General features: G+C 45.8%; 3 protein-coding genes across 5 annotated transcripts; 1 reads left to right on the forward strand and 2 right to left on the reverse strand.

Annotated features, from left to right (window-relative positions):
• Nucleotides 1-322: 322 nt before the first annotated feature.
• Nucleotides 323-6,006, reverse strand: LOC134007740 (sterol 26-hydroxylase, mitochondrial). Its single transcript, XM_062447396.1, has 9 exons — nt 5,594-6,006; nt 4,601-4,791; nt 4,300-4,499; nt 3,403-3,600; nt 3,029-3,192; nt 2,391-2,557; nt 1,408-1,489; nt 906-1,112; nt 323-783 (listed from the first exon to the last, which is right to left on the reverse strand). Exons 1-9 carry the CDS (start codon nt 5,804-5,806, stop codon nt 667-669), a joined length of 1,539 nt encoding a protein of 512 aa, XP_062303380.1. The 5' UTR covers nt 5,807-6,006; the 3' UTR covers nt 323-666.
• Nucleotides 6,007-6,527: 521 nt separating this feature from the next.
• On the reverse strand, nt 6,528-15,577 carry map3k2 (mitogen-activated protein kinase kinase kinase 2). Its single transcript, XM_062446628.1, has 17 exons — nt 15,222-15,577; nt 14,323-14,392; nt 14,084-14,205; nt 13,936-13,976; nt 13,608-13,707; nt 13,315-13,428; nt 13,068-13,164; nt 12,736-12,866; nt 12,445-12,524; nt 12,289-12,353; nt 11,977-12,069; nt 11,647-11,856; nt 11,094-11,242; nt 10,845-10,976; nt 10,596-10,725; nt 10,263-10,440; nt 6,528-10,055 (listed from the first exon to the last, which is right to left on the reverse strand). The coding sequence occupies exons 2-17, from the start codon at nt 14,372-14,374 to the stop codon at nt 9,836-9,838; spliced, it is 1,914 nt and encodes a 637-aa protein (XP_062302612.1). The 5' UTR covers nt 14,375-14,392; nt 15,222-15,577; the 3' UTR covers nt 6,528-9,835.
• Nucleotides 15,578-16,494: 917 nt separating this feature from the next.
• ndfip2 (Nedd4 family interacting protein 2) lies at nt 16,495-22,660 on the forward strand. Of its 3 annotated transcripts, none has more exons than XM_062446830.1 (8): nt 16,495-16,739; nt 18,593-18,749; nt 18,833-18,963; nt 19,259-19,346; nt 19,773-19,897; nt 20,741-20,807; nt 21,210-21,325; nt 21,509-22,660. In XM_062446830.1, the coding sequence occupies exons 1-7, from the start codon at nt 16,710-16,712 to the stop codon at nt 21,311-21,313; spliced, it is 702 nt and encodes a 233-aa protein (XP_062302814.1). In that variant the 5' UTR covers nt 16,495-16,709; the 3' UTR covers nt 21,314-21,325; nt 21,509-22,660. The 3 variants fall into 3 exon arrangements, with proteins under 3 accessions (XP_062302814.1, XP_062302813.1, XP_062302815.1); XM_062446831.1 differs by having other exon boundaries at nt 16,496-16,739; nt 21,550-22,660; XM_062446829.1 differs by having other exon boundaries at nt 21,210-22,660.
• Nucleotides 22,661-24,164: the final 1,504 nt, after the last annotated feature.

Genomic DNA, 24,164 nt, shown 5'->3' on the forward strand with positions numbered 1-24,164 from the left:
TTTTTGTCTTTAAGTTATTTAAGCTTATCACAGACCTGAATGCATAGTGAATACAACAATGGTATGATGGAATCATATTTGCACCTGCACATTTATAGACTTTACTCACAATTTGTCTTTACATTTGGGTTTTGTTTTATTTATAGGACCATGTCTCCAGCATATGGTCTGCAGCTTTGGGCATTACGAACCATCTCTGGAGTTGAGGATCCCTCACTCTTCTCTAAAGGACTTTCAATTTTCTCTCAGAGAACAAATACAGTTTACTTTGAATTGATTTGATGGACAGGCAATAACCAAAGATGACAAAAACAAATTGGTGTTTTAATGAGAACTCCGCCAAGGGTACCCACTTTATTTTGTTTATTAGATCAGGCAGGCATTTTTATTTCCATTAGGAAGAACTGCATGTGAACAATGGAGTAATACTAACCCCTTATGTATGGAAGGTAACAAATTAATCTTTGTGAATACGATTTAATATTATATATTTGTAACTAACACATGCATACTGAAAACAGGCTGTTTAAGGAAATTATTATTATTTACAAAAAAAATTCAAAAAAGTCCATTATAATATTGACTTTGACCATTGACCATGATCATGTTGTGTCTGGCAAGGTTTAATGATCAGACAAATGTGTTTTTGACTCTCTGGCACTTCCCTCAGGCCCTGGGCAGGAAGCACAGGTTGATGGGTTTAGAGGGAATCATTAGCGTTCTTGTTTTCGGCTCCACGGGTTGAGCCCCTTTCTCAGGCAGGATCTCATAATGCTGCAGTAACTGTAGGTGATAGACAGGATCAATACATCAAAGTAGAGGGTCCGTGTCAGCTGAGACTAGTTATAGGTGTTCATGTGTTCATGCTTTCGGGACGTTCGTCATGAGAGATCTCTCACACTTACCCTGGACAGGGCAAAGTACATCTCCAGCTCTGCCACTCTCTTGCCCACGCAGGCACGCACACCAACCCCAAAAGGGATGGAGCTGTATGGGTGGTGTTGGAACCCCACAGGCCCCCCCCTCAGCCAGCGCTCTGGGGCAAAGCGCTCTGCATCCACAAACTGCTTCTCATCGTGGCTTGTTGCATAGTGGCAGAGATGAAACTGAGTCTGAGGTAGGTCAAAAGAGACAAAGATGAAAATAGCAGTGTGGCATACATGGAACATTACATTATTTTCTGATGATTATTAATCATTAAATGCAGTCCCAGATACAAATATTTTATTGTTGTGCATTATGGAGTGAACCTTGGACCCAAGTTGCCATTCATGGTTGCTTACAAAATGACACAGGATGAAATACAGTTATAGAAATAAACAGTGGAAATAAAATGCAAGAATAAAATATTTCAACAGCAGAAGCAACATGGTTTCAGATTTTGTTGTTATCATAGTATGTTCTGACCTTTTTGGGAAACCAAAAGTTGTCCACCACAACATCATTTTCAACTGCCAGACGACCATTTCCAGATACGACGGGGTATAACCTTCAACGACAATAAAATATTGGAAGATAGTTGGAATCAGTAGAATCACACTGACCGCAAAAAGAATCACTGTAAAACCTAGGTTTTGTTACATAAATATTAACAACAGTGACATTGTGCCTTAGAAAGCTAGCAGATTATGCTCATTTGCACTGCCGACTGTTATTTACAGTACCAACTGTTTACATTTGCATTTTGCACCGTACTTCTAACTGTAATATGCAATCACTTTCCACCGCACTTTTACACTTTTTTAGGGTAGTTCTGTCCATACTTTATTGCACTACACTGTACATCCTGCACTTACTGCTATTGCACTTCTGGTTAGACCTAAACTACATTTTGTTGCCTTGTACCTGTACTTGTGTAATGACAATAAAGTTGAATCTAATCTAATACTCCATTAAACCCAGCACAGCACTTGAGAGCATAATATAAATGAACATTTCCCTGACATTCCAGTTTATATTCATGCTGTTCAATGTACCTTGTGTCAGTTGAAGCTGATTCTTAGTGGGCCCTCTAATCATACATAAGACTTTATCTTGCTAACTGTTCCAAAAGTCCAAACTGAATTTGATTTAAGGGCTTTAATGTACTCTGCACCAATGTCTTGGACTACCTTATGTAATAGTTTTAAGCCAGAAGAACCTTTCCCGATTGGTGTTTAGAATAATTTAGACAATGCTACATAGACACTATCTCCATTTACATACACCATCAAGTTGACCAGACATTCTCTAATCTTTCTGGGATGGTATACATTTGCCATCATCGCAGCTCCTATACCTTTGGAGAGTAGATTCAGTACAACAGAGATATCAGAGGTTCGAATCACCAGCTGAACCAAAAACTAAAATCAAGATCTGACCAGACCACTATGCACAGGACTGAAGCTCACCGAAGGGTCTCTTTGATGACGGCCTTCAGATAGGGCATCCTGGTCAGGTCATCGGAGGTGGGCAGCTGTCTGCCTGGACACACAGAGGTGACCTCTCTGTACAGCCTGTCCTGGGCGGAACTGTCCCCAGCCAAATGGTACAGAGTCCAAGACAATGTGTTAGATGTCTGATATGTGAGACACACACAGAGAAAGAGAGAGAGAGATAGGTTTGAGAAGAGTGCAGGCTGTTTCAGAGAGCAGAAATCAGTTTTCATTATCTACCATCTAAATCAGCAACATATGGACTTATCAGGAAATTAAAAAGAATAACGAGAGATGAGACAGTTGGCAGCTTCAACTCCAGATTTCACAAAGGTGATAAATCAAGGCAAGCCCTGACAAGGCCGCACCTGGGAATGCGGCCAAGCAAGTCCTTTGCAATGTATGTGTGTGTGTGTGTGTATTTTAAGATTGCAGAATCTGAAACAATGTTCACATTATGAAGACATCCAAAAAAAAATCGAAAGAAAACAGGGAATACTCGAAACGATACCTTAAAAGGTAAAATTTGAAATCCCCTCTCCACACACAAACAAAATATCCAACCTCCCCCGATTTTCGTGAGCTCCCTTGCACCCCCCCCCCCCCCCCCTCACCGTGTCGACTCCCCCCAGCAGCAGCTCTGTAATGCTGATATAGACTTCGGGCAGGGTGAGCTTGTCACATGACAACAAGTGTGTCAGGTACATCCCCTCCACTGGCTTCCCAGCTGCCACCTGGGCACTGATCTGTTCCACCTTCCTGTCAATCAGGCGGCGAGCTACATGCAGGAAGACACGCACACACACACACACACACACACTGAAGTTAGCAGACATGCCAGGAGACACACACTTAAATCTTCTCAACATTCAATAGAGTGGGATCATCACCTCGAAACAATGCATCTGAAGGCGTCCAACACAGACCTCATCTTAACTAGCCAATGTAAGCCTAAGTTTACATTAAGTCCATGTTTTTGCCTGCCTACCAACATCATAGAGGTCATCCCAGGCCTGGACGAAACGCTTCCAGAAGGGGAGCACTCTGCGACTCCAGCGGGGGAAGAACAGGACTGTCTCTGACAGGGTCAACATGGTGTTGGCTGCGGCTATGAAACGAAGCGTGTCCTCTGGGATCTCCTCTTTCAGGCAGCCCAGACGGGTCTCAAACAGGATGGATGAGATGCCTGGAAAGAGTTAGAACCAGTTAGAACAGTTCGAAAAACTGCTTCAAACTTGTACAGGACATCCAAATGAGTGGCGTTGGGATACAAATGAGTGGAGCGAGTTTAGTACTTCACATTTGACATTTTATTCATATAGAAGATGCTTTGATGCAAAGCAACATACACATAGTGCATACTATAGAAAGTGCAGCAGAAAAGCAATAATCAGAAAGGCATACAAGTTCTACAGCAATGCAGTGGTCTGAGTCAAGGAAATGTCTCACCTGTTAAAATACATGTACAATGCAACAATAACATCACGATTGCAGAAGTTAGCTCATTCATGTATGGTGAACACTGCAATAACAGCACCTCAATTACAGTCTTACAATGACATCTCGATTGCAGTTGTGCCTAGTACAGTTCAGTAGAAACATCGATGTATCTGAAGTGCAACATCAACTAGTGGGTGTTGTTTCTTGCCAGACACAGTAACAGGATCACAAACACAAAGTGCAGGAAAGGGACAATTTAAGACACAAGTATCCCACAAACGTGAACTGCTACGTGCCCTACGCCTAGCAAAGGTGCCTTACGCCTGTCAAAACCAGAAATAAGCGGAAGTGAAGCTTGAAGAGAGACAGGGCATGAAGAGGAGGAGCACACGCACGTGGGCTCCACTTGAAGAGAGTCAACAATGCCATCGACCACCATGCACACCTTCGAAGCCAAACTTGTAGAGCTCAGCTGTGAGGTCTGGGACTAAGGCCTGGTCCTGGCTGCGCAGCCGCAGGCTCTCAACGCGCTGCAGAAGGTCACCGACAACCTGGTGAATGATGGGAGCGTACGTAGACACTTCTTGCAGCTTTAGCATCTTTGGGTTTAGGGCGCTACGTATACGGTACCACTCAGAGCCCTTACTGTAGGACAGGAGCAGACAGAAACACGTTAGGAGCAGGGAGGAGAAACAGATCGATTGAACTCTGGGCTGTCTTACTATAAGGTGGGAGTGGGCCCTTACTCTACATGGAGACCATAGGCCTGACCTCGCAGATCCCGGTATTCCTTCCAGTGGGGGAGTTCGATCCGGACTGGATAAAGGCCCTCCTGTTGGATCACCTGTGCTATCAACTCCGGAGACGCGACGTTCACTATGTCGAAGGGTCCAAACTGCGAGCGCCAGATTGGTCCATACAAACGTTTGTTTTCAATCTGGATGATGGGGGAAAAATTAAACGCATTATAAGAAATGTGCTCTTTGCTCACCACAAGGTAAATAAAATAAGATAAAGTGTTTTAAGATAATAAAATGTTATAGCCTGATGTGTGAGAATCCATGGCCAGAGAAAAAGTTATAGAGACTTTCTACTTTTTCTAACTGTCACGGCAACGTTGTCCACGGGACCAAAAAATAACGTAACCAGCCGACCAAGGTACGACGTCGCGGCAACGTTGTCCACGGGTCTAAAAATAAGGTAACCAGTCGACCAAGGTACGACGTTGCGGCAATATTATATCCCCCCACACACAAAAAAACGAGATATATTAGTATATCTATTAAATTCGAGATTAGGTATTATATTCTCATACGGTTAACAAATTTAGTCCGTACAATGAAATTCTTATAGTGCAATCTATGCCTTGTATACAAAATGTAAACTATCACAATAAACGATTTAACTGTCGTTTACAGTGAGAGACAGTATTTTATATGTAACTGTTTCTGTGCGTGAGTCTGATCTCACGCACAGAAAGACTTCATTCACTGCTTATCACCACAAATTTCAACAATTAAAGGCCAGAGAGCTATACAAACACAGTTGGGGAAAGTTCAGAATTGCAACAATCTATGCAGTATTAAATTATTATTATTACATCCTAAGGGCCACAAAGGGGCTAAAGGTGAATCTGGTGAGCCTGGAAAGCAAGGACATAAGGTGATTTATTTTTTCTAGGAAAGGTCATTAAAGCTGTAGTCGTCCCAGATGACTGCGAACAATATTTTGGGTCTCACCTGCATGGCATGGCTTTTGTCTGCATAGCCCTTCACAAATAACCTGTAAACAGTGGTTGCCAAAGAAGGTCCGGGAAGATCGTCAATCGTTTTGTACTTCCCATGGGTTGTTGTCTCTATCTGATCAGAAGTTCCGGATTTCTGTTTGCTAATAGATTGCACGCATCGCAGAGATACAAATCGATATGATCTGACTGCAACGGGGCTGCCCATGTTGCGGGTACTTGAAGCGCTCCCTGTTTTGCGATTACACTGCCGATTCTATCCATTCACCAACCAAAAAACACGCCTATTGTTTATCACTACGAATCCATAGTCCGCACATTGCCGATGCTATTAAAGTAGTCTGCAATAACTCATTCTAATAGTCTATTGGTCATATGGTCCATTACCTGTAACTGAGTTACAACAGAGTTACAATTTCCTTGGGAAAGAAAGGGAATGTCAGCAACTGTATTGTACCCTTGCCAAAATTCCACTCCTACGTGAACTGCTTCTTGGTGGACAGACCTGCCCTTTCCAGACAAGAAAGTCCTTGTTCTTCAGCCATGCTTCTGCAGACTAATTTAGGTATCCAAGAGCTACCAGCATAAAAGTCCTCTCCCCCATAAAACAAATTTTTGTTTAGTTTGTTTTGCAACTGCTTAAGATCTGTTGTTGTTGACTATCTGTTTTTGTGGCTATCTTGTTGTTATGATCAGTGACCTATGCACTTTGTAAAGCTCTCTCTTGGAAGTCGCTTTGGATAAAAGCGTCTGCTAAATGAATAAATGTAAATGTTGATCAAGTTGTTGCTGTACATTTGATCTGAATTGGGCTCATCTACTGTATCATACATCACTGTGACAACTGTGATAGTAAAAAAACTTTTGTCGTCCGTATGAAACACATACATCAAAATAATGTTGTCAATGCTTCAAATGAGTCACAAAAACAAGTGAAATAAATATCTTTTTATTATCATCATGGTGAAGATTATCAACACATAGAAGTGTCAGCTGTTCCAATAGTTGCCCAACCTTTTCCATCAAAATTTGCATTCATTTATGACAGGCCAACAGGCACGCAGTGTCTCTCAGGCTCCAACCATGCAGAGAACATCCCATAAAAAAACAACAAATAAAAAAAATATATTAAAAAATTATGCGTACCACTGATATACAGATCTGATATAAACAGGCTTATTGGTCACAAACCAATTAGAATCATAAACATGGCTTCTTTTACAATTTACTTTTACACAGAGACCAAACGTGAGGGATATAAGTGTCTTTTTTCCATCTAAAAAGGGTACATTTCAATTGTATACATTTGTATATATTCTTTATTTGTCTTTTTTTCCTATTACAGTCAGAATGCGCAAGGCATTTTGGGCGCAGTTTCCACTGATCACTAATTGCTAAAATGCATGTACTTACACACAAATATACAACCACGCACGCACACACACACACACACACACACGTGGCAGGAGTGGCTACCGAAGCACAAAATTGCACCAAACATTGTTGTGGTTAGCCATATCCTAAAGATTGCATTTCACAGGGGGAAGAATGGCATACAGTGGCCCAGTCCACTCCCTGTATGTAGCATCATTTTTGACCCCAACACAGAGGGCAGTGAGGGAGTTCTGGATAGGACAGCCACCCTCTATTCAGAAAACAGGCCTTGTCATAAGGAAGTGTTAATCCACAATGGTGAATGAGGGCACCTGGTGGTGTAAATTAAACATTACATTCCTGTGAGAACCTTGGGCAACTCAAAACATTCAAAGTCTCATTCACGGACACACGGACACACGGACACACTCTCCCCCTCTCTCTCTCTCTCTCACACACACACACACACATACACACAGCTGCATTAAAATTCAAATAAGTCTTAAAAATGTGCAAAGGGTCATTGTGAAAAAAAAAAAAATGGACATAAACAATAAGCTCAACGGAGTGTGTGTCCAACGTAAAAAAACCAAACCAAAACGCATGTACCTTTTAGATAGTGCTTTCATGGGGAAACTCGGCGAGTCCCAGTATGAATAGAATGTTGCTTGGTTTGTACGAGTAACCAGGACTGAAAGGCAGGAAGAGGAGCCCTTACTGCTTGGTGACCAGCTAGGCAGAGAAAACCCACGTCTTTAAACAGTAGTCCAATATCTGTCCTCTAGCTGCCAGAAACTTTTACAAACAGGCATGGAGCCATGTTGGTGGCAGTATACTGTTGATGCAGGAACATATACAGCATGGTGCCAAGTAAAGAGCTTCTGCTGGATGTACCCATGCTAGCATTCTGGACGTCATACATGGTGTGCCTAGAGGCCCTCCTGAACATACCTACTTGACTTCAACTTTGTTTTACTGAACATAGCCATGTTTGCTTCCGGGTTGTCACAACAACAGCCGACACAGCCTCGGGACTGGTGACACGCGTCTTCCAATAGAGCCTGTAAATTCATCAAGTACGAGTCAATCTTGATCCTATCAGTATTGTTTCTCCTCTAGTTTAGGGGTAGGGAAAGACAATGATGGTGATACGCCCCCAAACATTCAACGAGTGTTTTAAGTGGTCATAGTGACCTCTGAAAGAAAAGAAAAAAAGCCCAGCGGAGGTGCATTCTCTGCTGAGTAACGCAGGCTGAAGGAGTGTGTGAGAGAGTGTGGACACGAGACATAACACTGTCCTACAATATGGAGTGGCATCGTGGAACTGTGTTTTCCTCTCGGAACAGGGAATCTCAAGGGAACTGCTCAGCGCAGCGGTACATTGTACATGTAAACACATTGTGGAGTGCACAGGAGGAAAGGATAGGGGCACTGCATATGATGAGCCAACATCAGTCGGATTCTTTTCCTTCACCTTTCGGCATACAGTGGTACTCACTGTATTTCCCTTATACCTCATTGAGATCAGCAATCAGTATTTTCTTGGTGTCATTCAGAGAACCTTTATGGTAATGTGTACCTGATAGTGATGGGCCTAGAAGAATATTCACTGGTCACCATCTCTTATCTGTTACTCTTTAGTAACCTCTGGCCAATCGAAGAGTTAGGGCTGGGCCACTGTTGCTCTGGCGTGTTCTGAGGCTGTAGGTAACTGAGCTGATCTGGGACCTGTTGGGGGGAGGGAGGGGGGGGGGGGGGGGGGGTTGGGCCTCTGAGCGAGGTGAGGGCAGAGGGCCGCGTCGGCGCTGAGCTGAGACCAGTCTGCCGGGACAGGAGAGGGAGGTGAGAGGCCGCTGAGCAGAGCAGCAGAGCCAGAGGAAGCTGTGTTGCGTCGGCTCCTGCCTGGGCACCAGAGGACCACCTGGACGTGACCCCCCCTGGCGTACCCGTCTCAACCGGTTCCGACACACGGACGCGCACCGAACACCAACAACAACAACGTAGGGAGGCTTCGAATCCAGGACACGATTTTTCGACACGGTTAAAAAGGCACACGGCAAAGAATGAGGACATGAGGAGTGTAGGGGAGGGAGGGGGGGGAGGAGAGAGAGGTGGTGACAGACGACCTGGCAGAAACCTCAGCAGACAAAACAGACAGACGCACGGGTTGCAGAAACAAATCCATGTCTGGACGCAGTTCCATGTTCAGCATAGGCAATTCTACAGTAAAGAAGTGTGTGGTCGGGGGGGGGGGGATACTTTCTGCTGGGGTCTTTGTTGGCGACGGCGGCAGAGCCAGGGAACGACGGACCCGAGCCTAAGAAGCGTCTGTGTGTGTGTGTGGGGGAGTGTTCTCCGACACCACGGTGTTTCCAGGTGGCGGGTGAGTTGTTCGATAGCAGCGTGTCCCAGGAGCCAAGCGCTCCGGGGGGGTTTTGGCGGTACATTCTGGGTCGGGGTCCGGAACACTCCAGGTCGTTTCCAATCTCCGTTGAGATCCAGAGCACGCACGCTCACGCTCACAACGTCGCAGGAAGCAACGGTACAAACATTTTTAAAAAAAAGACACGCTTTCGAAGTTCGGTTCATTACGGGCACTTACCTCATTTGTGAAATTAAGGTGCAACGTTCTTTAGATCATGAATGTTCCTACATGGCAGACTCTGTCAAACAGAGACTACCTAAGTCCTGTCTCACAGCAACCTTCTCCCTCCTCCTGCCCCACAGATTCTCCCAGAATGTCTGTGTGGTCACATGGAGTCTCTGCGCGATGCTGAAGAGGAAGGGGTCAGAGAGACCGAGTGGATAAGGCCATCTCTGGCAGTTCTGGGGGATTGGGAGGGGGGGGGGGGTGGTGGGGGGGCTAGTGAACGAAGATGTGCCTCAGCAGGTCGTCGGCCCATGGCCTCTGTTTGGTGTCCACGAAGATGCGCTTGAGGAAGTCACGGCAGTGGTCCGACACGTACACGGGCAGCACGGGGTTGGTGGGCTGTGTGGCGATCTTAAAGATGGCCGCCATGGCCTCGAACTCGGCCCAGGGCGGGCGCTGGGTCAGCATCTCCACGATGGTGCAACCCACACTCCTGTAAAAGAGCAGACCAGTCCTGTTCACTAACCATGACCAGCTCCCCCCCCCTCCCTCTCCTTCCTGACCACTCTCAAAGAAAGAAAAGAAAGAATTACGAAGGGTATGAAAAGACAGTGAAGCTACTTTTAGTACTGTAGCCAGGTAGAGAGACACAAAGACACTGCGTGACAACAGCGCTTGGAACCTCGTCGTTCTGTCTCACCAGATGTCGGCCTTCCTGCCGTAGCCCTCTCCGCTGATCACCTCCGGGCTCATCCAGTAGGGGGTGCCGGTCACGGACTTGATGCCTGTCCCCGACAGGCAGATGGTCTGCAGCCGCCGGCTCGCCCCGAAGTCCCCCAGCTTCACGTTCCCCACCGAGTCCCTCAGGATGTTGGCCCCTAGAGAAGACCCCAGGGGGACAGGTGAGATGAGGAACCTCCTTCTTTTGCTCAAAATGCACGTCACCCCCCGGGGGGGGGGGGGGGGGGGGAACGTTCCAGGGACGTGCCGCCCATCCCGGGAGGTCCCATACGTAGTCCCGTCAGGTCCTAACCTTTGATGTCCCGGTGGACGATCATGTTGCTGTGCAGGTAGGAGACGCCCTCCAGGATCTGGCGGGTGTAGCGGCGCGTGACGTTTTCGGTCAAGGCGCCGTACGACTTCAGCTGGTCCTTGATGGAGCCCTGCGGACCGCAACGGTTTCACGTCGTGCCGTGGAATTTCCGATATTCGGGATAGCAACGCGGAGGAGGGGGGAAGGGGGCCTGTGCTCGCGGCCTCTGGGGGAAAATAAAACACTCACCCCCGGCATGTACTCCATGAAGATGGACAGGGTCCTCTCGTTGGAGTCGCGGAGGCAACCGTAGTACTGGACGATGCGCTCGTGACACAGGTTCTTCAACAGCTGGATCTCGCACTCCAGGGCGCTCACCTCCTGGGGAAACAGCACAGCACAGGCAGGGGTGAGCGGTGAGCAGCCCGATCACACGGCGATATCCCCGGCCCACACGGCCTCGCTACGTGGCGTGGGACTCCCCCGGTCGGCCCCCACCTTGCTGGTCTCCGGGCTCTCCGGGTCGAACTGGACCTGCTTGACGGCCAGCTCTCGTCCGGTGTCGGCGTCGTAGCACAGGAACACCCGGCCGAACGCCCCCTGGCCCAGCAGCTTGCCGAGGCGCCAGTTGGTGGGCGCGCGTGGAGCTGGTGGGGGAGTTTCGAGAGGATTATCCCAGAGAACTGCTATAGGAGGACGCACTAAACATATTCAAAATCGTACAGGCCGGAAAAGCGCTTCTAAGAGCTGAGGCAGATAACGAGACTGGTGCAAGTAGCTAGCTGGAACAGCGTCTGCAAGTGCACCTTGGTGGTCTGGTTGGCAGCACGCGTTCACTATTCCTCTTAGTTCTCATTCACAGGTCTTTCCTCCCCCACTTTATCTGACTCCCTGTCACAGTTTCAACCGTCCCGTTGTTTACATACAATGCCTTGAATCTCTCTCTCTCTCTCTGTCTCTGTCTCTCTCTGTCTCTCTCTGTCTCTCTCTGTCTCTCTCTGTCTCTCTCTCTCTCTCTCCTTACAGTCCCCCCTCCCCCAGTCTGACTCACAGCGGCTGGGGGGACTGATGTCCATGACGGAGAGGGTGGGCGTGGGCTCGATGTCGCTGCCCCGGCGCCTGCGTCCCGGCTCCTCCAGCTCGGGGGTGAAGATGCTGCTGCCGCTGCTGGTGCTGGGGGACTGCTCCGTGGGGCTGAAGTTGACCGGGGAGCGGAAGCCGTGGACCTGGGTCCTCCGGGCGCGGGGGAAGGTCTTGCGGCCTGCGGGGAGAGGAGGAGGAGGATGAGCAGACCGGGCGGGTTCGGGAGGAGAGAACACGGGCCGTCGTGACGGCAACGTGCGGAGCCTGGAGGCGAGGGGCCGAGGCGGGCGAACCTCACCGTCGCTGTAGTCCTGGAGGCCGAAGGGGACGTGGTACCGCCGCGGGTACGTCCCCCCTTTCCCCGACTTCTCAAACACGGGGATGTCACATTCTGCAGGAGGCCGAGGGGGTGAACAGGACAGACGGCGGTTAACAACCTCCTCTCCAAACACTTGTCTTACCCATTTGTCTTTCATTCTTAAATGTACTCAGTACATCATTTGACCCTGTGTGCATGCTTTGTAAAGTGTCTGAGTACTTAGAAAAGCGCTCTACAAATCAAACGTATTGTTAGTATAATGCCACTTCTAAAACGGGGGCAGCAGTTTACCCGTGAAGTCTTGGTGATTGTCCGGGTAGCTCTGTGCTCTGGGCATACGGGACTTGGGATAATCGCTGCAAGGCACGTAGACAACAAATCAAGTTAATCTTACGTTAATACTCATGGACGAGGTCTTGAATGCCTGACTGACTGTGCACAGCTCACCTGTCTAGAGGACTGTCGAGCGAAGGGCAACTCCCTGATGCAGAGTTCTCGGGGCTGCTCATGGAGAGCGGGTCCAGCATCTGGAGAAGAAATAAAACAGGGGGGTTCATTCGCTTAAGTCTTCTGCTTGTATCCTCTTTCGTTGTTTTCAAGAGAAAGAGAGAGATGAGCCGTGGTTCGCGAGTCTCTCTTGTCATCTTCCAAATGTATACATGCACACTGTTTGTCACTGTATGCTGCCCATCTACTGCCCATATCCGTATTACAAATGGTGCTTCCAGAGATAGCTACCTGGTCCATGCTCTCTGGAATGAACTCGCCCTCGCTGTAGATGCTGGTGAAGGACCCGTTCCTGGCCACCTGCTGGAGGGCATCGGGAATGTAGCCTGGAGGTGGCGAGCTGCGATCCGTGGAGTGGGACCCTGGGAAGAAAAGGGAAATCTTATCACCAAATCGGACCACAAGGCTAGCCCGCTTACAGTCGTGTCAACCCAATCTGTGTTGTAGAGGCCGACACAACTTCCTGATTGATCCCGGTGGGTGATTGGTCAGGCCAGCACTGTACAGCTTGACTAAGTAGTATGGAAGGCATTGACGTTCTTAAGAGCAGAGAAGAGGCCTACCTAACAAAGCCAACATGTTCTTTGTTATCTCTGCGGCTCTGAAGCCTGTGTTGTCCAGGTCTTCAAAGGATGGCCGATCCAGGCTAGATGAAGAGGACTGGAATAGAGAACTTACGTCACCATGACATGCAAAAACAAGCTGACAAGAAGCATATTTACAGTTATACCAGATCCCCCCCCCAAACTTGTTGTTGCATCAGAATGATGAGAATGAGCTCCACAGTGGTCTGCTGTGCCTGGTCCTGACCTGAGACGAGGCCTGGAGCACCAGAAGGATCTTGAGACTCTTCATGTGGACACTGCGATCCAGCAGCTCGACAGCCTTGTCCAGGTCATCTTGAGTAGTCAGGGGAATCACCAACTGGTGCGTTGAAAGGAAAAATACAATTTGGGTGAGAATTGTTTCCGCTTCACTAGACGTAAAAGAAACATAACTTACCAGGAAGATCCAATCCTTCTGAGGAAGTCTTGAGATTCCATTAATAGTAAAAAAAAAAAAAAAAAAAGATATACAAGGTTATTAAATGATACCTAGCCTACCTCATTGTTGGTGTAATGAAGGTCCATTGCTTGACCAAAGGCCGCCTTGGCCTTTTGCTCCAGGTCATCTAGTTTGACTGGGCGAGGAAACTGCAAGATCCTGTTAGAGAATACCACACTTATTAAAAATGTTATCACGAGGAGGAAACATTTGTGGCAAACCTGATATGTATATATCACAATCATGAGTGATTAGAGCAGTATGTCAATTTGGCAACGCTGGATTTCATAGAAGTGTTCCTTTCCATTTAAAAACCATAGCACTACCTCACTGTAAATATGTTATTTAAAAATCATAATACAAAAACCTGAATGCTGCCCATCTCACCTTTTCTCCCCTTTGAACTCGAACTTCACTCGTACATCGTTCTGTAAGATGAACGCACACATTCACACACTTCAGGTCATGGGGGGACTTGGGACTGTTACCAACAAAGTGCTACTACTTATTGGGTTGTGTGCGTGCAAGAGCCCACCTGGTTCTTTGGGGAGGAGGTCTTGGGTTTGCCCAGGTCAGACAGAGACATGGCAGGGCGGCAGGAGCGTTGCAGTTCGGCCAAGTCCTGCATGATAGAGTTCAGTGCCGCCTCCTTTTCATCTGTAAGCATCAGGAAAACTCAATCAATGAGAACACTTCAATAATGCACCATTGTCAAATATATCATTAGGATTCCAGATATAACTTTACATTTAAATAAAAGAAAATCATAGCTACCCATCATGGCACTTTGATTCACCCAGGAGTCCAGGACAGAGGATTCTCCCATCAAAGGGGCTCCTATCTCCTGAAACAACAAAGGATTGCACAAACCACAGGTATAATTGCAGCATAAATGCATAATTATTCTTTCCTTGGTTGTCGATTCTAAGACATTTTTGATGTCACTTGGTCTACTTGTCAGTCATGTTAGAGGTTAGCTTTAGGGGCCAATCATGTCAACATCCTACTATAACTATAAGTATATTGCACGGTATCCCAGTTTTAATGTCACTGTGACAAATTGATGCGAATGTATCAGTTTATTAAGCTACAAGGGTTAATACGTTGCTGACCGCAGATCAATACCATGTTGTTTAGTTAGCCAGTCCAAACTGATATAGTACCTGATCGTATCATACTGCAGATCCTCTCGCAAATCATAATTTTCCAATGTGCTACACGGTCCAATTACGCCAGAAAATTCATAGACTTTTCAAATGTTAGCTCGAGCGGATTGGGTCATACTCATAGACGATGACACTGACAGCTAGCATATCATTGCTAATAGCATATTATCTCCCGAGTGTCAATAATGTTCGCATTGATATGGTGTATATTAGCGTCAAGGTGACATTCGACCAGTAAGACAAGGTGCCTGGTCAACATTTACCCACCAGTATTGATGATGCGGGCAGTAGAGAAAGTTATGTCTGTCAAGCTAGTTAACGCGTGTTAGCTTCTGTCCATCATCATAACTCGCTCTCGGCAAGCTCAAGTTTAGCTAGCACATTCTAGCTACTTAGCGTTAGCCAGAAACAAACCAACGTTGTCAAGATAGCAAGGTTGGACACAAGTAGCTAAGTTCCGAGTTATTCAATACTGAATTAAATGATTAACTATGTGTCCGACATTACCTGGGTGTGTTTTATTCCGTTACTTCCTCATCCACAGGGCCGATGGAGCCCCGGGCCTGGCTGACAGTTCTGTTTGAGGAAGTAAGTTTACGGTCCGCTTCGAAGTTTAGTTGAGTCCAGGGCCCCAGATACAGAGGCCCAACACTTAATAACGCTCTTACAAGATGTATACAAATTGGCAATGATGCAGCCTATTCTATAGCTCAAACCTAAAAACAGAACATACTCGTTTTAGACGACTGATTTGTTCAACGACGACCAAATGTAACCAACAGCCAGCAAGCTGGCTACAATTGCTAGCTACCCCAGAACAGCAAAGCTTGTTGGAAGAGTCCAACAACAACACAAGTCCAGTGATGTCAGAGAAACGTGCGCATCTCATTTGTGTAATTTCATCATCAAAATAATTTGCGTTTGTCAGCTGGAGAATGTATTTTGTATTCTTGGTGTCTATATTGGTGTTTATGTACGAATTATTTCAATGGTTTGGGTTGCAGCAAGTACCAGTGTTTTGTAAGTTCACAACATCCTTATGAAAGGATATCATAACCCCCCTCTCGAGCACACGCACACATATTTCAGAAACATGTAGGCCTAGTATTGCCAACTACAGCAAGTAGTTGGCAATACTACTTTTTAATCAGGTATTCCCAGGCAATACTAGCAGACCTTATGGCGTGTATTTAATTTAGAAGACTAAAGTAAACTGTAATGAAAACCTAATTTTATTGAGGTTCATCTATACACCGTCCAAAATCATCAGACTGTAATATACAGGGGGGGACCACTTTTCCCAGGCCTCCAGTGAAATCTGTTTCCCCTGTGTTCTCAGTGTAAAAGACTGATGTATAGATGAAACTTGTTATACATAATTATCACAGTAACATACATCACCAGCATCACTGTATTGCTTTATAAATGGCCACACTGTAATATACAGGGGGGGCACTTTCCACATGTATATCAAGGAATGTACCTTATGCTCATGGAAAGTAGGTAGAGTACACTATTTACATTTATGTATTTAGCAGACGCTTTTATTCAAAGCGACTTCCAAGAGAGACGCGAGAGGTCTCACAAACACACGCGATTATACAATTCATATTCAGCTTAACCAAGCAACAAGAGGAAAATCATGATTTCGCACACGCGCAAGGAAAGGGGAACAGGGGAAATGAATTCTCCGGAACACCGTACTGGAAATCCGTACTACCAGATTTTGTTCTACACAACAGCGTCCCCTGGTGAACACACTTCAAATTACAAATTGCGTCACAAATTGAAAGAACCCACTCAGCCTTACCGAATTTTGCGTCAATTGAATTAAAGCCAATGGAGGGACGTCGTTTCTGTTACATCTGTACGTGTAGATAGTACGTTTAGCTTCCTTGGCTTGGAAAGTCACATCAAGTTTCGTTAGAGCTATATTTAGCAAGATTACTGACTGTTTCCTGGCTGGTCAGCTTGCCAGCTGAGTCTAACGTCGAGATGGACCAGGCAGCAAGCCGATATCAAGTGGTGAGTCAAAACAATCGCCATGGCCTATGCTAATATAAACATAGCTAGCCACCTGGCGAGCTTACAATATACTAGTTCTAAGTAAACACAAGAACGATGTTCCCTTCTAAGCTTAATTAACTTTCTAGTTTGCAAGCTTTTAATAGTTTGTCAAATGTATCTGGTCAGACCTGGTATTATTGCCTAATATGTGTAATTCTAGCTACTTAGCTATGAGTGTGGAGCTAACCAGCTAGCTAGCTAAGCAGTTGTCTGGCTGTCACTTCCGCATCTGGCAAGCGAAAGCCAGATGCTGAAGCATCTACAACCAGGCCGTGGTTGCTAGCTAAATACGTGTTACTGTAAGCCGTTAGATCGCTAGGCTACCTCTGAGGGTATACATAAACGTATATTTATTAACGTTGCCAACCTATTCATAGCATTCAATTGAAATGGTAAGCTAATAAGTGACATCCTAAACCTTCAAGAGACTTAGACTATAGTCTAGCTATAACTAACGTTCGTGTCAGTACGGTACTGTTAGCACACTGGTGCTGACTACAGTAGTCTACAGTTGCTACAGTAGTCGAAGACGAACAGTCTTGTTTCAAGCTGGATAGCTATGTCATATTTTCGGGACGTAACTCAAATCAATCCTAACTTAGTTAATTTCCATTGCTCGATGTCATAGTTAGTAACTATGACATCGAGCAATGGAAATTTATGTTTATATTTTGTCCTTCGCCAGAACTGTCAGCCACAACCACAAGACAGTTTAGATGTAGCCATTTCACTAGTCAGTCGCTAGGCAACTGTGGTTTTTGCGTTAATGTGTCATCACTTGTCAGGTTTACCATATTGAAACTAATCTAGATTTAGATGCACACAATTGAAAACTGTGCATTTTACAAGGTTTCTCTCTCTCTCTCTCTCTCTCTCTTTCTCTCTCTCTCTCTCTCTCTCTCTCTCTCTCTCTCTCTCTCTCTCTCTCTCTCTCTCTCTCTCTCTCTCTCTCTCCTCCCCCCCACACACACAACATAGCAAAGCACTTGCAGAGTTTGTAGCTAAAGGTAATGCTGACTGCTTTATAAACTGACAATTGAGTTGTAGTTGTCTCTTACAGAGACATCCCTTACAAGATATGAGAGTATGCTTTTCAATATAGGCATACGCACCATTCATTGTTCTTGCACATTGACCCCTTCTACATAGGCTACTTATTATTAATGAGCAGGAGGCTGGCTAAACAATAACCTGCTAAGCCACAAGACACTCACCCAGAATCGTGACCAGTGTGTAGAGATACTAGAGACATATTGCTTTTATACGCTGCTTGACCAAATAGCCTAACACTTTGCGCAGCCCCTCCACTGATGTTTGTTTCACAAGTTGTTCACACACGAGGCTTCGCCAATCCACATTGTGTAAAGGCCTGTCAGCAATGTGTTATTCTGCTGTTTGAGATGCCTCTGATGGGGTCTGCGTGTTTTGGACAGGTGCAGCGGCTCCTCTTGTATCTCGTTACCAACGCCTCTCTTGATCCTCGTCTCATGACCATGTTGTTTGAAAACCTCACTGCAGTCAGACACGCAGTCAAACCATTTAGCCGAGGCGTATTTCATAGGTTTGTCATCTGTATTTTGCTGAACTGTAGCCATATTTAAAGAGAATGTGGTCTCTCCTCCCAAATGCTCTCACACCCCTGCATTTAGGTCAGGCCATGTTGAGCGCCATCTTTTTTTATTTATTTGTATTGTCCCACTGGCTCTTACATGCTCATTGATTTATGTTACACAACCAATGGTGTGAGAGGGTTTTTTTTGAGGTTAGCCAATCAGCGGCTTAATCCAGTCTTGTGTCCCCTACCGCCCCAGTTACACAACGAGGATGACCTGTCGGAGGCCTCCACCAGTGCCCAGCCGTCCACCTCAGCCCAGGCCAGTGCGTCCCCAGAGCCCGCGTTGCAAGGGGGGGACGCCGAGGCCCCTCCTCCCCCCTACACCAGCATCGCTCTGGGAGCCACTGCTGCTGGTACTTCATCAGCTCCTCACTTTACCTCACCTCACCTCACCATCCTGACCAACCAGCTCTCTCCTCTTGTTGCCTTCCTGCAGAGAGCAGTTTCCAGGGAGACTTCCCCGTGCCACCCCCCTACAGTGTTGCCACCTCTCTGCCCACCTACGATGAGGCCGAGAAGGCCAAGGCAGCATCCTTGGCTGCCTCAGCTGTGGAAGTGATCCCCCGGGTAGGATGGAAGTAAAACACACACACACACACACTCACAGGCCGACATACGCATGCATGAGAGGAAAGTTTGTCTGAGGGCATCCTTCCTCAGGAGGAACAGCAAGAGTTCAAGGACACCCCACTCAAGTAGGCATTACATTTGCCCTCGTTGTCATTTAACACAGTTGGGCCTGGGAGTTGAAAAGAGATGATTCTGCTGGCACGTTGATGTTGTCTGAAGTCCCACAAGAGATATGTCTTTACTGCTGTTGTTGCGTAGCAACATCATGTCAAACCGTGTATCTGTTTTGCAGGATGATGACTTCCCTCCCAGGGATGATTTCAGTGATGCAGACCAGTTGAGAGTTGGCAACGATGGCATCTTCATGCTGGCCTTTTTCAGTGAGTAGATCAGCCCAAATCACTTTTGATCAATGATCCTTAAACATGTCTGAAAGATAGTCGCTGAATATGATCATTTAGGCTCTATAATTCTAAAACATTCATGGCCAGCAGTATCTCATTACTTTGAATTGTGTGGATGAAAATGATCGGTAGTTGCTGTTGTTCTGTAGTTTTACCACTAGGTGGCAACATTTAGACTGTTTTGATGAGGTTTTTTTGAAAACCGTTTCTATCTTTGCTGTTGATGATGAACGCAAGAAACGAGTGTTGGGGTGCCTAAACCATAATTTAGATGTAAAGGCCATATGTTTGACATTTGCTTCCATACCGTATTTTTTTTCTTAAGGTCATGCTGTGTTTGTTTGCAGAATGAGTACTACGGTGTGAAACGTCCTCAGTGTGTTTGTGTCTGTCTTCCTACAGTGGCCTTCCTGTTCAACTGGATTGGGTTCTGCCTGTCCTTCTGCCTGACCAACACCATCGCTGGGCGATACGGGGCCATATGCGGCTTTGGCCTCTCTCTCATCAAGTGGATTCTCATCGTCAGGGTACGGCTACCAGGCCCCAGATATTCGGCAAGAAATTGTCAATCCCAAATGTGTCGTCTAGGACGACTAGCTGCTGCTTCCGAGACAAAAATATCAACACGCTGTCAGAAAAGCCAATCCACTACTCCTCTCTGTATGGAACGTGCGTGGAGCCAAAGAACGAGTCGAACCTGACCTAAGAGTCTGAGGAATAAGGTAGCGACTACTGTGTATGTGGTTCTATCACAGCCCTAGCGTGGCTGGGTCAGGAAGCAGACACATGCCCAGGCGTGTTGCCGGGACACATGACAGGGTGAGAATGACACCTAGAACCAGAGCCACGGTTCTCTGGCATTAATCAAAATCCCCTGTGTCATTTACACACAGGAAGAGGAACACCTGACCCTCCCCTGTCAGCAGGGAGAGATCTAGTTGGTGGCCCCGGGCTGGATCCATAGCAGCAAGGGGTGGGGTAGAGGGGGGGAGGGGGGGGGAGGGGGGGTCAAGTGATGAGAGGCTGAGACACTCCCACTGTGCGTGTTGCGCAACTGTAGTTTAGGCCTCGGCGGTGCCTACCTCACTGGCAGTAAAAAATACTAATTAGCAAGTATATCACTGGCATCTTGTCCCCGGGAATGCAGTTTCACAGTGTGCAACTTTGGAAACGTAGAATTCATTGCTTCATGTGTCAAATCTCCCACTGTTTCTAGTTATCTTAAGAAATGGGTTTGGTTGCAGCATACATTGCGTACAGTTGTAATCCTATGCCAAATACCGGGAGATACTTTTAGTTTGGTGCAACTGTTAAGATTTAGTCCGACCTTTTTTGCCTACATGCTTTATTTGTTTCTTTTGTATTCACAGTTCTCTGACTATTTTACTGGATACTTCAATGGACAGTACTGGCTCTGGTGGATCTTCCTGATCCTTGGTGAGTCTGTAGGACAGACCAGCAATTTATTCACGCTTGCTGGTTTACTTATCATATTTAGCACACTAACCTCCTCAAATAACATAGCAATACTAATGATAATTCATTTGATTTGTAATGCGCCTTTCTTGCACTGAAGGCACTAAAATGAGGTAGAGTAGCAAACGTAAACGTGTGGGGCACACCAATGTCATCTGGTGGCCGAGTCAATTAACTGCTCATGTTCCTCAACATTTTCTAAATCACAAACCTTATCATTTCGGGCTTTGATTCGTAAAATGGCTTTGCTCATATAGTTAACGTACAGCCACCGAGTCATTTGAGGAACATTTGAAATACACCATTGTGCGGTGGAGAGCGCCAGATGAGTGTTTGTGCTCATATTTCTTCTTCCCTCTCCAGGTCTTCTGCTGTTCTTCAGAGGATTCGTGAACTATCTGAAAGTGCGCAACATGTCAGAAAGCATGGCCACCTCTCACAGAACGCGCTTCTTCTTTCTTTATTAGAGGTGAAGTGAGGTAAGATGTCCACACGCAGGCTCCAGGGGTAACACCTACCATAGAAATGTATCTAGACTGTGTTTTTTGCCCATTTCTATGAAAAGGACACCAACTTCAGCAATCAGAATGGTGTTCTAAAATTATATTTGAGTTTTTTTGTTCTTCTTATTCTCATTCAATGTCTCACGTCATTTACTTCAGGCTGTCAGACCAAAAATTCTTCCTAAATGTGAAATTCCTAGACGATTTGCCACTCCTCAAATGACCAGGATGCACACCCATCCTGAGAAGAGGTTAAACAAAACACACAAGGAAGGACAGCTCAATCGTTCCCACAGTCTGGCCTCTTTTAATAAATAAAAACAAATAATGGACTCGCATCTTTTAGAATTGAATGAATTTATGTTATAAAATGTCAGTGTATTCAATATTCTTACCAGCTTTATTTGGCTCTTAACATTTTAATTGCTTTCCATCTACCCTTGATATTGTCTGTGTGCTTGATTTCCCCAAGTATTGTATAAACTGTGAGTCTTACCCCAAGGTGCTAATGTGGTACCTGTTGTTGGCCATCTTGAAATGTAGAGGCAGAGTGGGAGGATGTGGTATACATTCAAGATGTTTTATGCAATGGATCCTTCCCCTAAAGTGGATGTCAGGTGGTATTTTTGCGATCCATGATATGCATGGTTTAGTAATATCCTGTCTGCTTAAGCACTATGGATCAGAATAATTCAGAATCAGCTTTCAGAATCTATTAGAGGTTGTTTTAGTCTGTTTTACCTTTACTTAGTATCCAGATTTCATCATGTCTGGAATAAGAATCTGCTGTTTAATGAATATTTTGATCCAGCTAATGCCAATTTATAACATTTGCACTTTTCAAACATCTGAGTTGTGAATTGCTTAATTATTATTGTTGTTAGACTGATATGTTTTACTGTCAATCAGTTGGAACTGGAATTTGTATTTGTGTCAAAAGGATATCTGCCTTTTGCACTTTTTACTTAAAGATAATGTAATTGTCAGTCCTTTTGTTTTAATTGTCAAAATTAGCCTAAACTGTGACATTTTTAAGTTATGCCAAGCTTGGATGATGCCTTTCTAATTCAATTATGTTCCACGAATGCCTCTTCAGCAATATGACAACCTTCAATTGGAAACGGTAATGCATGACTAGACAAGCCAATTCGTTTGAGCAGCAATTTTAGTATTCGATGTTTGACAACCAAACATTTTATTTGTCAAAAGTGATTCTCTTAACATCTGTTGAGCAATGATCATGTGTGCTTGTTAACTGGTATAAACTCATGAAGTCTTGCAAAATGCAATAAAGTTCAAAATGCACCCTTGTGACTGGCCCGTTTTGGATTATATCTAGAGTGGAATAACATGGAAGCCCTGAGGGCAGAATGCCTTCAAAAGTATGTCAGTACGACTTCTATATCATCATTGCTGTGACATTCTTCTCATAAGTCTGAGTGTGTCCAAATTGTATGGATGTTCTGTTGCGTTTCTGTCCAGGTTTACAAACCAGAGAGATATTCTCTGTAAAAACTAGAACAGAGTCTCCCTTGCAAGAGTTTTCTGTGCTGCTATGAGCAACCCCCCCCCCCCCTCCCTCCCTGCTCCCGTACTCAATCCAGACTCTTTATAAACTGTTAATGAGTGACCCATTTACATAACTACCTTCCGGTCGGCAAATGTTCTCTTATGAGGGCTCCGTCCCCACCCCCCCCACAACTTTTTGTGTCAAGCAGGGATTGCTTACTTCTCACACCCTTCTTACCCCCCCCTCCCCTTTCTTTCCTGCCTCTAACTGGAGTGAGCAGGAAGGGTCCAAAGTAAACCCTGTCACACGTACAGAGAGGCAACAGCGCTGACAATCGCTGTCAGCAGCATGTCTGAGGCCCCCGGTGACTGGCTACGGCCAAACTAAGTATGTCCCCCCACACACACAGCCCCCAGGACCCCCCACCACCACCCCTCATACGCCTGGTGCGGAAGCTTCTGGGGTTTTTAAGTCAACAGGGCTCCTCTCAGAGCCGGTTGACTCTAAAGATGACAGGCCACCCTCAGGGGACTCCTGGGGAAGGGTTGACAGTCATAGGGGGCCCAGTGTGTTTTCTCACTCTGTGAGTGGTTCCTGATGACTTGAGAAGTGGACGTCCCTAAATATATGAGAGAGAGAGAGAGCGCCAATGACCTGACGGGTCCCAAAGACGTTTGTTTGTGAAGATATACGCACACACTACACACAAGTGAAGGGCTACACATGCATCAGCACACACTCTTCACAAGCACCGCAAGCTACTTGACCTTGCGGCACAAACGGGAGAAATACTATGTAATCTGTGCTATAGAACAAGGAAGCCGGCCTTTTAAGTGGGTAAGCTGCCGAGGAGGAACAGTCTGGCTCCCCTGTTGGTTTGGCAGGCAGACTCATGCCTCTCATTGAGAACTAACCACAAATGGTAGAGCCTTGGGCTTTTCCAGCTGTGGAAGGGTTTCCGAGGATTCTAAATACAAGCCTGTGTTCAGTGAAACTGGCTGCTATGACGTGTCACAAAGACATGCACGACTACTCAAGCGTACAGGTATTTGAAATCCCTCGAGGGTTACGGCTCATAACGTATGACAATATTAATTGTGTCTGGTTATTCATGGTTGAGGCTTAGAAGCACGGACAATAGTGTCTAGCTTAGTTGGACATGAAATTCATTTCACACACACACTGGGTTTATTCTAGGCATGTACTCTGACATTTTCTGAGGGAACAGAGTGTCCTTTTCAGGAAGACAATGCTATTTCTAGTGCAAGATATCTGCCCCATCTGCACACATCTTGAGTTTAATGA

The sequence above is a fragment of the Osmerus eperlanus genome, chromosome 21 (genome assembly GCF_963692335.1).
Source record: "Osmerus eperlanus chromosome 21, fOsmEpe2.1, whole genome shotgun sequence".
Lineage (NCBI taxonomy): Eukaryota > Metazoa > Chordata > Actinopteri > Osmeriformes > Osmeridae > Osmerus > Osmerus eperlanus.

Bases quoted from the DNA above. Each gene is read 5' to 3' on its own strand.
- ndfip2 (XM_062446829.1), top strand. From the start codon at position 16,710: ATGGACCAGGCAGCAAGCCGATATCAAGTG. The intron at 18,964-19,258 runs GTAGGATGGAAG...TCTGTTTTGCAG, and splicing joins CTGTGGAAGTGATCCCCCGG to GATGATGACTTCCCTCCCAG. The intron at 20,808-21,209 runs GTGAGTCTGTAG...TTCCCTCTCCAG, and splicing joins GTGGATCTTCCTGATCCTTG to GTCTTCTGCTGTTCTTCAGA.
- map3k2 (XM_062446628.1), bottom strand. From the start codon at position 14,374: ATGGGAGAATCCTCTGTCCTGGACTCCTGGGTGAATCAAAGTGCCATG. The intron at 13,429-13,607 runs GTAGGCTAGGTA...TCAACGCACCAG, and splicing joins TTCATTACACCAACAATGAG to TTGGTGATTCCCCTGACTAC. The intron at 10,726-10,844 runs GTGAGTGTTTTA...TGCGGTCCGCAG, and splicing joins TCATGGAGTACATGCCGGGG to GGCTCCATCAAGGACCAGCT.
- LOC134007740 (XM_062447396.1), bottom strand. From the start codon at position 5,806: ATGGGCAGCCCCGTTGCAGTCAGATCATATCGATTTGTATCTCTGCGA. The intron at 4,500-4,600 runs GTAAGGGCCCAC...CCTGTCCTACAG, and splicing joins GCCTATGGTCTCCATGTAGA to TAAGGGCTCTGAGTGGTACC. The intron at 784-905 runs GTAAGTGTGAGA...TATCACCTACAG, and splicing joins TGTACTTTGCCCTGTCCAGG to TTACTGCAGCATTATGAGAT.